The sequence below is a fragment of the Vanacampus margaritifer genome, chromosome 8, assembly GCF_051991255.1.
Source record: "Vanacampus margaritifer isolate UIUO_Vmar chromosome 8, RoL_Vmar_1.0, whole genome shotgun sequence".
Lineage (NCBI taxonomy): Eukaryota > Metazoa > Chordata > Actinopteri > Syngnathiformes > Syngnathidae > Vanacampus > Vanacampus margaritifer.
In genome coordinates, this window is record NC_135439.1 from 2,382,889 (window position 1) to 2,398,069 (window position 15,181).

A 15,181-nucleotide genomic window follows, 5' to 3' on the forward strand; every position below is an offset into this window, starting at 1 on the left:
CACAGGGCTTTCTTTGTCAAATGTAAATGTTCTCTCCGTGCATTTGCGTGGGTAGGCTGACTTCCGTCCATAGCAGAAAAAATACTTGTTTCAGTAAAGACTGTGTACCATGTGATTGACAGATGATCTGTCCAGTATATACCATTGGGAGAGACCTCGACCTCTTTTTGGTCTGAGACAGGATAAGTGGTTTAGGTGATGGACAGACGAATGGGTAGATTTCAAGACTTCAAGAAGTTTGTGTGCTGTGAATTTGTTATGCTACCAATTCTCACCACTTATGGATGCACTAGAGTCCTGTAAGTGATTATTTGGAACTCTTGTAGCGGTTTCTAAGATGAGGATCAGACAGTTAGGGTTACGGTAGTCTTGTAGCTACCGCTGGGTCGGTTTGTGTTGGCTGTTGGCAAAGATGGCTAGGGTTAGGCCCTCTTTTAGCTGTCACTGAGTTATGGGTGTGGGTTAAGGTTTGAGGTTAGACCACTTTCATAGCTACTTTTGAGTTGACAATTAGGTTAAAGTGTTTTGATTAGGATAAATTTTGCTAAGGGCAGATTTGTAGCAGTTCCTGAGTTGAGGGTTACGTTTCGAGATTGGGATTGGGGCACCATTGTAGCTATTCTGAGTTGAGGGTTAGGGTTAAGGGTCAGGGTTAGACACTTTTGAAACCTTTGCCCTAACTTTCCCTAACTAAAAGACAGTTTGTACTGCGAATCCACATTATAACTCAGTTCATCTATTCAGCTAGTAACAGGGAAATAAGGCATTGAGTCTTATCTGCAGTCAAATAATCTATGAAACATCTGGTGTCAAAAATCATCTGCTGAAAATTTAATAGAGCAATTGTACAATATTTATCAAGCTTCCTAGTTCTCTGCCAACAAACTTATAGAGAGTACTGGTCAGTCTGTCTGAACTCACTGTGGTTGGAGTGGCCTCCTCTTCCTTCTTTTGGCAGGCAGTACATATCCTCACCTTGATGCTCTCCATCTCTTCTCGCGTCTCGGTTTGAATCCATGAATGCTGCAGTCAGGCAGGACTGTGGATACCAGATAGGGCTTTGTGTGTAAAAACAAAGCAACGGGCTACATCAGCGTTTACTAGAATGTAGCCAGCCAAGACAAAGCCAATTAGCTCCCCTCCGGAGAGACTCACAGTGCTATGCTCATCATTTTATACTATGGCGAGAGAGAGAAAAAAAGAGACTATTTTACTTTTTTCCCTCGAGGAAGAGGTTGATACAATCTCTTCATGTCTCGAGGTGTTCACTCTTTTTTTTTTAATATATACTTTGCTTTTTCAAACATTTGTTCATCATTTCAATAAGTATTTGCTTTTAGCGAGTCTTATCTCAACTATGATCACTACTACTCTCACTTGTGTTGTCTTAGCATGGTTGGATGGAGGTGTCGGTGGCTTAATGGAATAATTTAGAAGGATGGGATATTTGGATGGATGGTTGAATGGTGGAATTTTACATGCTGGAGACCAACCCGTTTTTTGTTGCTCAGAGGCTAGAAAGTTAGAGGTGGGCGCCTCCGTCTCTCCATCGGCCCAGTCATTGACATATGCCCACATTTTTCACGCGTGCTTTATGACGCGAGTTCTCAAATAAATATGCAGACCAAGCACTGACTGAAGCAAGTGTTTGTCCATCGATCCGGGTCAGTACAGACGGTCGTTCTCAGTCCATGTAGTTTTTCCGACATTTTGCATCATAAAGTACTTGCCGAAAATGTGGGGCAGCCGTCAACGCCTTCATTTTCCAAGGCTTTGGGGAAAACTGCGGAAAACTGGGATAGTGGTAAACCTTCCCAATAAGTGTCTCATCAACACTGAGTCAGCTGTGGAGGAGCAAGCCCCGTCTATCCCGTAATTTATTGTGTGAATCCACAGGAACCATGAGAACCGTCCATCCCTCAACCCATTCATACATTTCTACTCAGTATATTCTGCTCAGGTTTACGTTGATGCTTCAGCTACTAATCCCAGCTGTCTTTGGACGAAGGGTGGGGTACACCCCAGCCTGACAATCGGAAACAGCTCGCTCAAATTTAACTATGTGTAATTGATTCACTCCTGATGATTGCCATCCATGGATGAATGAGAAGTAGAGGCGTGAAGGTCATAATTGTAATAGCAGACAGCAGATGTTGCTGAGGGACGTCTGGATATTCGTACACATTTGGAATTAAACTGCTTGGAATTCATTTGGCGTCTTCTTTGACTCTGATGTGCTATTTCCATCAGCGCTACAGCTATTTCAGTCAGTCACACCGAGGCACCCTAATTAGCATTTATAGCCCTTGGTTAGATGTTGAGGGAGCGGACAATGCATCCTAACTGTGACAAGAATTGCGTCGAGGGATCTTTTTCTGAAATACACACATTCCATAGCTCGAACTGTATGAAACACCGCCTCGTGGAGCAAACCGGCCTGAGTGTTGTTGCCAGTCGGTCTGTCCTTGAGCAACTGCCGGTGAGTCACCACTGCACTGAAAGCGGCCGTGGACCAGCGGCAGGAACGAGGCTGAGATAACATCGAGGCACCGCAGATGACCTTGTCATTACTAAATATTTATGTCCGGTGCAGGAGCTCGGAGACTGTGTCCTGTTTCTGTTTGGAATAACTTATAGATGACGATACTCTATAACTGTTGCTGTTGTTATTGTAGTTGTTGATTAATGAACTTGTACATTTGTGATTCATGCCTGATTTGTTGGCCATGTACTGTTCATGATTCCTACCATCTTCAAATGCATGCAATATGTAGCTTAACCCATGAAAATATGTTGTAGAACAGGTTTTTACAAATATCTCCATTGGTCGATGTTACTTTCCCTCAAAAGTCACTCACCAGACCACACTTCAACATTCACTTTTTAAAGACAAGCAATACAGTGAAGGCAAAAGCTTTTTTCGTAACCAAGTTCAGATAATCTTAGATATGCCACTTTTGAACTGTTTGGCTGTGAAGCTGATCCTGAATCTGCCTAACAAATCTCACTTCTCTCATGTTTGTTTTAACTCCTTGGCTTGAAACGTTTGAAACAATTCTTAATTATGGAATTACTTGCATGTACTCCTTGTGCTTACATGTTTTTTTCCAGGTACATCAGCTTCCTCCCACATTCCCAAATTGTTTATTCAGTTATGAAGTGTGGTACTTTTAGTATGTTGACTTTTCACTTTGTTGTGCTTAAAAAAGTGATTCTTTTAACTCTCTGTTTTCCCAGGCTCCCCGAGGTTCGGATCTCAGACAACGGACCGTACGAATGCCACGTGGGCATATATGACCGGGCAACCAGGGAGAAGGTCGTGCTGGCGTCAGGGAATGTTTTCCTCACCGTCATGTGTGAGTACCACCCTTCATTGCCCTTTTACATGAAAAAACATCACACTAAAACAACAAAAGGAATATGGTATGGTTAAAAAACCATAAGCCAAACCATAAAAAAGCAATATGCTATGCTCATTGGCTAATAGGTAATCCTGGCTATTATCATAGCTATCATATCAACATCATGTTGTCAACAAATTTCTGCTTTTCCGGCATTACTTTGCGTTAGCCTTGGTCAATTCTTTGAACAAGCCAAGACCAGCCTGCTAGCCATCTTTAAATATATCTCGAATGTTAGGACTATATCTGAGGTCATTATAATAATAATAACCGTTCTCATCCCAGAACTGAGCTACTTATGTTAACGTTAGCTTGAGCTTGTACCTACCGGACCTAAGTTGGATCCCAGATCTCTTTTGCTAAGTTGTAAGTGGTGGCCAAGGGTCTCCTCACCGGGTGTCTGCGTCGGACGCAAAGAAGTGAATGATGCAGTCGCCGGGACAACCGAAGCGTCCCCCGACTCGGCTGGGTCTTAAATTACCTCTGTGCTGGAGACGAAGACGAATGGCCTCTGGCATGGTGGCTAATTGCCGTCTAAACTGAAACAGAATTATTCATAACCTATTAGTGTGTCAAGTTCAATAGGAAGTAGAAGAGCGGAGGCAAGCAAGGAACCAGAAGGAGTGAGGGAGAGGAAAGGGAAAAAAAGTTTAATTAATAGCAAGCAGTACACAAAGAGTATTTTAATTTTTTAAAGGGCTTCATAAATAAAAATTATCATTTTAATGAATCCCCCTGCCAAGAAATGCAGTCATCCAATTTTAAAAGGCTAAATCCTGTACTGTTGCAACCTTCCCCTGCTGTCCTTCATTCCCTGCAAAGTTGGATAAGACCTTGCTTTGCTTCTCCAGTGCTAACAACTTCTTCACCTTAAATGAAATCAAATAAGTCACTTCACTATCCTGCACAATTGCACCTTAAGCTATAACAATGACTCCTGCAGTGGAATAACGTATAGACCTTAAAATGTAAAGTAATTAAGATTATATTGGATTTTTTAAAAGCACAGTAACACCCCTAGACAGTTCCAGCGACATAATTATGAACATAATTTTTCTACAATGCACTGTACGCCCACCCGTATGTACCACAAGCTATTACTCGCTATTGCCGTGCATGAATATAAATGAACCACAGCAAATTATTTATTTTAAAGATCCAAGAGCATACATTCTTCTGGAACATAACAAGCACACGGTTAGTAACTGGTGAGGAAGCACAGCACGTTCATCTACCGGTCTTAATAATTTTTTCTTCCGTTACAGTGACAATCACACTTGGCAGCATTGATTGGGTTTAAATAGTAAGATTTTTTCCCCTCCTGATTTCTTTGATCAGCGTTTGATCAACGCTAACATCCAAACCCTGGTGGGCGCCAAACAAGTGTGCCTCGACCGCTCGGAGAGCAGATTCACAGTTTGCATGTAAATGAAGTCGGTTGTTGCGTTATATTTACATCTGTGAGTAAAATGTGGAAAATACTGGCACATTTTTTTTTAATAGTTATTTATTTCACATGCTCTTTGTCACATCGCTGCTGGTAAAAAAAAAAATCAATGAAGTTGAAAGTTACAATATTATTATGCTTGAAATACTGAAAAACTAAAGTGGAAAAAATACTGTATGTGAACATGAGACATTTTGTCATATTAGGTGGGTGTACATCCACCTATTTGTTTATATATATTTTTTTGAATTTTCAAGAATTGCGAAAATAAACCTGAATGGAAACGCAAGAAATTTGGGGAAAAAGGAATAAAATTGACAAAAAAATTATTAGTAGACTTGGAGGGTCGGATGTTTTAGCGTATTGATAAAGGCAAATGTTGAATTTTTGGCTGTGAAAACAGCTTTGGCGAATAAACAATGACAGGGCCAGATACACCGGATATTACATCACACATACATATTATAGTCACAAAAAAGGACAGTGGACAATAAACTACGGTATGTTCGTGGGACAAAGACATTAAAATATTTCTAGAATAAAAGAAGCAAACAATCTTTTGTTGACGGTCAGCCTCTCAATATTCGCAAAATATTAGTAAAAAATGGAAACGGGCATAAGTGTTTGTTTTGTGTATTTTCACTAAAATTTCTTAACATTTGGATGCAAACTCTATGATTGAATAGGCGTCCCTTGACAATATTGTCTGTCCATGCCACAAACAAACTATGGTTTACACTAGGTCGTATTGTCCAATGCAAAATGTTTACCTATCTCAAAGTTTGTACCAACCCTCGTCTGTTGAGCCTTTAAATCTTTGCGGGATTGACGTTTCAAAAGGACATTAATGTGGCATTTCAGTATATTGTGATTCACTTACGTCGGGGTGGGAGTTCTGACCCATCACCAATCACATAAAATAGATATTTCATCGTGCAGACAGAGACGTATCCATCTTTATGAAGCTAAGGTCATAATTTGAGGCTTCGCGGCTGAAAGGAATCAATATGTCTTTTGCCAGTGTTGGAGATTGGGTCATTATTTGTTATTACCCAAAGTGATTCCTACGCTACATTGCAAAGCTGACAAGGAAAGGTCATTTGTCTCCTCAGTCTCAAATTTGACCTTGACAACCCTTGTCTGCTGACCGCTGTGGTTTGTTTGTTTGTTTTGAAATTCTTTTCCCAACGTTGAGGAAAGAGGATACTTATTTATAAGCATACAGAGAAACATGCTACTGTGTGGAGTGGCTAATTACCTGCTCATCGCAAAAAACGGGATTTGCTTGAATAATTGATGCCCAACTTTAATTAAGCACTGCGAATATTTCTCGGCTTGTCTATAAATCGGCAGGATTAATGGCGTCAGAGCGGGCTTGTATGCTGAAGAGGCTGCATACGTGCTGTGATTAATTGCCGGGGAGGCAGCATGAAGAGAACATGTCAGTCACCATCGACCCCAAAGATGGTGACCTTTTTTTTTCCTTTAATGACAATTTTTCAGTCAAGCTCCTTGTTCAAGGCTGCCCTGATATGATTTGTGATTGGTTTGTCACTTAGCCTGTTTCTTACCTTTCTGTCAATGTCTCAGAGGGTGCTAGCAGCGTTGAAGTGCGCTGTTGACTTTGTAAGTCTCATGCGGAAGGCAACGACGAGACAGTTTGCGACAAGATGATGCAGCTACAAGCGATGTGCCCTAATTTTATTGTTCACTTGTCCTCCGGCATCAATTCGTCTCTGTACTATCAACACCCCCACCCCTTGTTTTATTTTTTATTTTTGTTAAAAGAAGAAACATACGCTACTCTGCTTCATTACAGCTCTTGACATTCCGTTTAAATGACTGAGTAAAGTGACAGCGTCAATAAAACTGCTGGCTCAGAGCCCCGTGGAGGGAGGAAGCAAGAATGAGCAGATGAATTATTAAATGTTTGTCTTTGAGCTAAACCCTGGGGTGATGAGCGAGGCAGAAAATAAACATCTCACAAGCTTCCTGAAGGATTTTCCCACCCGACACTGAACTGGTAGTTTGGGCATCCTTGTCTGTGATCAAGACTTTGTCAGACTTTGCAGTTTTGAACCAATTGTTCTTTTTTATTATTCAACAAACAAGAACTGAAGACTTAATCAGCGCAACCTCTTTGTGTCGTTTTGTCAAAATTGACCTCGAGTCATTCGGAAATGTTTGTCGCCGTGCGAGTGAGCCGCAAGGAGCCAACAGTGAGGCGACAATGCACATCACAATGCCAGCTGCCTTTTTAGAGAGTCTGCTTACACTTTCTTACATAGCAAACAAGCGGCGGATGCTTGCGTCATCCTCATCAGCTCCTTTCGCTGCTCTGGAGCCTTGGCTCTTTTCAAGGCGGGGTCAGTTTGGCGCTTCATTTGCATGCATAGAGCTCTATCTTTGTGAAGATTAGCAGAGGCAGTCCTTAAAATTCCCAGAAAATTGAAAATCACTGACACCATTTGTCATGAGGTGACAGTAATGGAGGTATATTCACTGACACAACGTATCATGTTTGACTACATGAGGCTTTTTCTAAAGTAGTCTTAAATGCAACAGCCTTTACAGCTGGATGCTGAAATTTGTCAGACTGACTTTTGGAATACCCGTTCCAGGATTCTGATCATCGTCTGAGTTGTATGATTTAGAAGCAACTTCCACATTATTTTACATAGAAAATGATGGAAATTGAATGCATTTGATATGATTTCAAACTGTCAAGCTGTCTTAATTTTTAAGAAGTAGGAGGGGGATACTTTAAGTCAGTGGTTCTCAACCCCGGTCCTCGAGAACCCCTATCCAGCCTGTTTTCCATGTCTTCCAAGCCAACACAGCTGAGGATCGTTATCAGGCTTCATGCAGAGAGGGCTGATTAGCTGATCGTTTGACACACCTGTGTTGGCTGTAGGAGGTTAGGGTTAGAACACAGGCAGGAAAGGGGTACTTGAGGACCGCGGTTGAGAACCACTGCTGTAAGTCATTGAATTTCACACATAAGGATGTGGTGGCAAACGTCCGACGGGAGATTACTGCCCGGGAGGTGAGTCGCTTCACATTCACAGTAAATCAAACATAGCTAATTTTGCTGTCTTGACTTGTCTTTTCATGATTTGTCTTCCCGACTCTTCTGGCCAGATATCGCTCAGCTTCTCATTTGAACCCAACACCTGCTGCTCCTGTCACTCTCTGGCATTTATCTTAAAGAGTTGGGAAGAGTGAGTGTGAGCTGTTGCAAGGGACAAACTGCATTGACTGCTTGTGACATTGAGAGATATTTATTAAACACCTGTAGGGCAGCACGGAAGCTCCTGTCTGACGCGTTAATCATGTAGTGCGTTTCCTTGGCCTCGAGAGTGAGACGACTGACATTACAGAGCAACATTGCTGGCGCTTTTTGCAAAGATCTTTTATAGTCCATCGCCTATCCTTAGATTGCAGGGGATCACGGTGGCCACACCATTAGTTTTTTTTTTTACACTTCATAACCTAAGCGTCTACTTTAACAGTTTCATTTGATACCTTTAGACATCTTATGGTGGTCTACCAACTCACTCCGCATGATTCCTAACCATAACGTCACTCCTCTACCTCCTGACTAATGGCGCAGACTTGTTGGGACATCGTAGCCATTCACCGACGAACCACTGTCCATCTGGACCGTATAAATTAGTCCATCAATCATTCCATCAATCATTCCATTTAGTAACTTCAGAGGGAAATTTCAAAACTCCCACTCACAAGTCACTTTGTCCAGTTCTTTCACGGGTATCCCAAGACATTCCCTGGGCCATCCGGGTAATACAGTGTCTTCAGTGTTTCCTGGGTTATCCCCAGGAATCAACCTAACCACATACGGATACGAACGGTGTCACGGTAAACGGTATTAGGATATCGTGGTCATTCACCGGCGATCCAGAACGCTGTCCATTTGGACCATATAAATGACTCCATCAATCATTCCATTTTCTTATTCGCTTTAACAGGAAATTTCAAAATCCCCACTCACAAGTCACTTTGTCCAGTTCATCCACGGGTATCCCAAGGTGTTCCCCGGGCAATCCAGGTAATAAAGTATCTTCACTGTTTCCTGGGTCATCCCCAGGAATCAACCTTACCACATACGTATACGAACGGTGTCACGTTGAACGGTATTGGGACATTGTGGCCATTCACCAAACATCCAGAACTCTGTCTATTTGGACAATATAAATTAGTCCATCAATCAATGACCACGGTTGTTTTTTAACGCAAACTTGTTGGGCCTACTCAGGAAAACTTTGAGCAAATCAGCACATTTTTTGACAACAAAACACGGTTAAAACACAGAAGAATACATCTTCAAAGTGTTCCCAGAGTCTTTTAAAGCATCACTTTAGAATAACCTTGTCTTGTCTTTCATGGTTCCTTTCATGGTTCCCTGGCTCATCCTGAGACGTGGATGTCTGATATGGAACACAACGGCTCCCCTGATGTCTCCTTTTTTGTTCTTTGCACACTGTGAAGTGGAAGCTTGGTTCCTCGTGGCGCATCAACCCCCCCCACCACATCTCCATCCCCCTTTTCGGATGTCTTCATTTGCTCCCCCTACCAGGTCCCTCCTCTCAATCAAGGGAGGCCACAGAGGAGAAGCAGATAAAAGTCCCTCGACCATTTACCTCACTATCACCTTCGCTTGATACCTCGTCTTTTTCCCGTGCCTAGCGATAGCCATAAAAATAGCTTGGCTTTCACAAGTTTGACAAAACTTATCAGACGTTCTTATCATTTTGCTCTTGTAACAGGGAATAGCTTCATCCTCTTGAGAAGGTTGCACAGATTTTATATATATATATATATATATATATATTATATTTTAAATTTAATTAAACTTTCAAGAGACTAACTCAAGGGCATCTGTGACGTGAAGAATGTCAGCTAAAAAGTGCAGGCAAGGATGAAAGAAGGCCCGTGCGTCTCTCAGAGGCTTTAATAGCATTTTCTCGGGATGATTTGATATATTTTTATCTTTTCCCGCTGTCTGTTGAACTTCTTTTTTTTTTAATTATAACAAAACATGATATGAAATCACCTGTCTGCTGTTTATAGTCGGCTTTGTGATGAATTTTCAGCTGCTCCCGGTCAATCTCGCCGCTGTGCTCGCTTATCAGTAGTTTTGATTCTGTCTTCCATTGAAGCCGAGATCTTTTATTAAACCGGCAACGGCGGAAAAATGGTGAAATGGGACTATTGAAATGGGATATTTGGTCTTGTTAAGTAGCATTTGTGCAGGGTTTCTTGTCTGTGTTTTTCAGTTAAATTTCCCAATCTATAAATTATCAACGGTTGGGCAAGACCTTAAGTGATTTTGAATACTTGCAACAGATTGGTCGCTAAAGGAGATAAGGATGTGAATTTTTTCACAATGTAAAGCATAGAGACGATCTACATAGTCTACATATAGGTCGTTTTTGAAAAGGTGGCAAATTATGACCACAAGTTGCATATTTTAGTTTAGCGACCTCCACCGGCCATGTTAAATAGCGCAAAAATCCAAAAGCAGGACTCCAACCCGGTCTGAAGACGAATGATTACCTGACTGAGCTACTTGGCCAGTGGTTGTTTTAATAGTGTCTACATGTTTTGTTAGTGTTGTCTACATGTTTTGTAGCGGTGTACAACCTCATTGTGCCCTTTACTAACCTCAACCGTTAGTGTCTCATGTAAAGACGTAACGTGTAATGTACAATCTCACTGAAAGCCTCCCACCATTAGTCTGACGGTAAATTGACATACATGTGAACACTAAAATAAACACAAAGTTCATTACCAGCCCGTCAGCTCAGTAACATAAACGTTTGTCTTCCGACAATACAACCCGCTATTTAACATGGCTGATAGAACATGGTCGATAAAGGTCGCTAAACTACAATATGTAACACTTATTGTCATATTTTGGTGCATGGTAAAATGACCAATACCAAGCAAATAATAATAATACCATCACATAACCGTCTTCTATTCCCACAAGTGTTCGTCAAAAATATTAAAGCTCTCCTTTCTTAGTGTCATTGAAATCCTTCCTGTTTTGAGGGATGTTCCTGTGTGTAAATTAGCTAATGCTCACCCCACCCTCTCTACTGTGGAGCCGATGCCAAGTATGGCTTTACTTACCATAACAACCGTGAACAGAGCTTGGGGGTTGAGAAAAAGAGAGATTAGTGCAGTACTGACCTCTGCTCCGTAGTAAACTGTAGGGCAAAAATTCATGTGCATTTGAGCCTCCATAACTCAACAACAACCCACTCCCTCCATGGTCTGCCACTCTAGACCATGAGGAAGAACTGAATACAAAGAGAAAAAAATTGGCCAGCATCCCACGAACTGCACCGTTTCGCGCAAACAGAGCCTCCGTGGGGACTGAGATCAACATGCAGTAGTGTAAACATAGCCTTGGCTGTTCACAGGTTTGTCATTGTTAGGATTACGTTGATATGATCACCTTTACTGTAAAAAACGTATTTTTGCATTATTATTATTTTTACAATGAGTATATAAATGTCCCCAATGGGGCACATAAATGCCTCTTTGCTTTACCCTCCCACTGCACTTGAAGTGTGAAAAATGTCAGACATTTCAGAAAGAGTTTATGTCACTGTGGTCTTAGCTCTTTGAGATTTGACACTAATCTTTTGATGCACAAAAGGATTTGAAGACATGCCCTCCAAAAAAGAAATAAATACAAATTGCAAGGAGTCACTTTCGGAGGCCTTGAAAGAAAATCTTTTGACTGTATCCAACCAATTGTGACTGCGTGCAGATATATCTGATGATTAATAGCAATAAAAAGGAAAGCAGATGAATAGGTCGGTTAAATGGAAAATGCAATTTATTTTTTAGCTGTAAACCTCATGAGTCAAAAGTCAACAAATTGGCAAAAAGCAATGGCAAAAAAAGGGAAACTGTAATACAATTAAAACTTAATCCACTCATGGGAGAAGTTGTGTTCACAACATCTCTGCTAATGAACTTGGCCGAGGGAAATTATGCATACAATTACATTGGATTGTCCAAATTAGAATATTTAAATTTCCAAACACGTTTGTGTGTTTTGCGCATGTGTGCATGCCAGCGTATACAAGGACACTTTCCTAATCCTTTGTAAACACTAGGAATTGAACTGGCAACCCCTTCCTGTTGCAAAATGATCATTCCACCCTGATTGGACACGCAAATATCAATATGTTATATTCTATATTTTCTTCTCTCACCTCCATACCAGAACTGATGATATCAGACGTTTAGGTATATAATGCAGTGAGCAATAGATGAGGAGGGGAAATGCAGTTTTCTCAATTCAGGCTTCTACATAACAGCAGCAGCTGCCTCATCGATCTGCACACTCCAAAAGCACTTTTGTAGGAGAGACTGTTTATGGAAATGAAGCCCTGCGTACAATCTTTTCCTCTCATATTTGCCGTACACTGCCGCAATGTGCACGAAAAGCCGCCGCCGCCATGTTGTGACCGCCGCAACTTAATTGACTGCTGTGTCGACCCGATGAGCCCTCGCAGGGACTGACACAGCACACCAGGGAGCAATGCAGCAGAAGTTCAAAATAGCAACAGCACATTCAAGAAGGAAAATGACAGTCACAGTGTTATAGTACTAGAAAAGCCTGATCTAGCCAAACCTGCAATACCAAAACGTGGACTCATAAATACAGTCTACTCGAGTGAACCCCCGCTGCACTGATGAGTTGGAAAAATGAAATAGAAATATTGAACAAAAAAAATCAACATCATATATTTATGACAATCGCAAATGTGGGTAACAGGGAAATAATACATAATAAAAAGAGTACCACAAACATTACAAAATAAATCAACGATATCGCACCATATAATTTGTAGTGAAGCATTGAATATCAATGAACTAAAAAAAAACAAATTAAAGTGAAAAACAGCGTCGTTTATCATCTGCACAGAGGCAGACACTGAATTGCAGTAAAATGAACAATGCAATAAATATACTATAATAACTAAATAAATCAACAATATCCAATTTACCTAGCTGCATAGAGACCGACAGTGACAATAAATTAAGATAAAACAAATAAAATATAATGATGTAAAAAATGCAAAATCAATAGCATCAGATTGTGTTTTCTCCATACAGAAGCGTTCTGCGGGTATGCACGGGAATTCAATTCGATTAAAAATGAGAAATAATAACATGTAACTCTCCCACACTGTGACTGTCCTGTCCATCTCATGTTCTTTGTAGTTGGCTGGCGACCAGTCCCAGGGTGTACTTCCTCCTTTTTTACCTAAAGTCAGTTGGTAAAGGCTCCAGCTGCTCTTCACAGTCCTGAACAGAATGAGCAGTATAGAAAATGAATACATTCATATAAAACTAGGGAAGATCAGTGGGCTGGGATGTGAACCTTGGGGAACATCATTACCTTAAACAGCATTCAGTCGAGGCACAGATTGTGATAAGAAATGATTGGCATTTAACGATTTTGATGTTTTTCTAGCAGCCCTACATTGTAACCTTTGAATAATTAAACCCAGTGGAGAGATTTTATGTATTTATTTATTTATTTTGTGGAAGAATGTGCAGAGTTTAAGTGTAAAGTGGGAGTGGGTGCACGGATATACAGTATGCAGCTTCATGTGTGCCAAAGTCAATTTGTTTGTCAGATTGCCCCCAACCACCGTAAGCGTGCTCTGTAAATGATTCCTTATTTTCCGTATAATGAACTTTCTCACTCTCCCTGTGCTGGCTGCCTGCCCGTCGCCTGTGACTTTGCCTCGGAGCGCAGTCACACTTTTTCCTATCTTATTGTGACTGAATGTCTGTGGAATCGAAACGGGCACGCAACCCGACTCACAATTAGAGCCGAGCTATTTCAATTGCGTTTTTCTTCTTCTTCTTTTTTTTTGCTTTTGCACACCGCCGTCATGAAGATGAATACGCTCACATTTGCTAGCTCACTCAAAATTAGGCTTCAGCCATTACTTTCCATCGCATCATTTAGCGAATGCTTTGTCCAAAGCCGTTTACAATAATACCTTTCGTCTCGCTCATAATTTCTTATTACGGAGTCTGCGCTGACAACTTATGCATACGTCGTGCTCGGAGGTTTCACTGGTGCACGCGAAAAGCAGACGGCCACTGCCTGGAAACCTGTTTCATCTCCAAAAGGCTGATGTCTTTGTCTTTACAGCAATTGATTTGGTGTTGGACGCTCCTCGATTCCATCAATTGTTTGGACTATTGTGTGTGTTTCCTGCTTCAATCTTTACATTTTAAAAAATATCTGATGAGGCTGATAAATATGCACATTTGCATTCTTGCGTTGTGCTCGATGGTTTGCTCGTATGTCGCTTTAAGCGCTTGGGTGGTTTGAAGCCGCGCCTCCTTTGCGCCGAAAGAAATCGCCAATAAATCATCACAGTGAGAACAAAACCTGTCAATTTCTCAGCGACTACAAACTACGCCGCTGATTTACATTCGCACGTCTGTCAGGGAAAGGGAGAAGTGTGCTTTCACATGGAAATGTGCTCCGACGAATAATCTTACAGATTGCATTCGCTCGCTCGTTTTGTTTTTTTTGCATTGATTAGCGCATGTCACTCAGGTCCTTGGAACAAAAATCCCAGCAGCACAGTCTACTCTAGCTAACTAGGAGTCTTGAATTCAATTGCTGCTGCATTATTTTACCATTAAAAGTTTACATTTTGTTGCCAGCATCAGGCGTGTTGCATTTGACATTTCTTGGCAGGAGATCTGAACTCGCGGAACGTGAGACGTGCTCATGCTAATGTTGTCCTAGCTTTTTGACAGATGGTACATTGGCTTTTATATACTGTATGCTTTACTTTATTAGCCCATTTCCATACAACGAAAGACCCTTAAACATGACATTTACGGGCGCTCTACCGTTATGCATCATTTTCATTTGTGCCACTAAAACGTTAAGATCAAAGCGATGTAATAGCATTGAGTGACCTGCTGTCTTGCCAAATGGTGAGGTCACATTAAACTTGATGCCACTAAAATGTTAAGATCAAGGCGATAAGTCATGCGGCTGTAGTTGGGGGGATGATGTACTGTGTGCCAAGAAGTGCAAGAAGTGAGCTAGCATTAAGCTCTCTTGCGTTTGCACGTTGCTTACATTTGAACACAATTAGTCTTTTAGATTGGCATAGACCATTTTAATTTATAGCTGTTGATGAGGGTACCCAGGTGAGCTAAGCTACATCCTTTTGTCATGTCGCGTACGCGAATGTGTGACAGAAGAGTTGTAACCCTTTCATGCGTTGTGATTATTTCAGTTGACAGC

The 15,181-nt window shown here is 41.2% G+C and overlaps 1 protein-coding gene and 1 long non-coding RNA gene across 8 annotated transcripts in view; one reads left to right on the plus strand and one right to left on the minus strand.

Annotated features, from left to right (window-relative positions):
- LOC144056680 (uncharacterized) overlaps positions 1-1,029 on the minus strand; it is a 35,391-nt gene extending 34,362 nt beyond the window's left edge. Inside the window, exon 1 of one of the 4 annotated variants that reach the window (XR_013295095.1) lies at positions 922-1,029. This is a non-coding gene — a long non-coding RNA (uncharacterized LOC144056680). The remainder of the gene's footprint in view (positions 1-921) is intronic. The other 3 variants (XR_013295096.1, XR_013295094.1, XR_013295093.1) reach the window with 3 other exon arrangements.
- Positions 1-15,181, plus strand: part of igsf21a (immunoglobin superfamily, member 21a) — a 171,670-nt gene that overhangs the window by 100,299 nt on the left and 56,190 nt on the right. For all 4 annotated transcript variants that reach the window (XM_077573678.1, XM_077573679.1, XM_077573681.1 and 1 more), the window contains one exon: positions 3,238-3,356. In XM_077573678.1, coding sequence (XP_077429804.1) covers positions 3,238-3,356 — 119 coding nt within the window. The remainder of the gene's footprint in view (positions 1-3,237; positions 3,357-15,181) is intronic.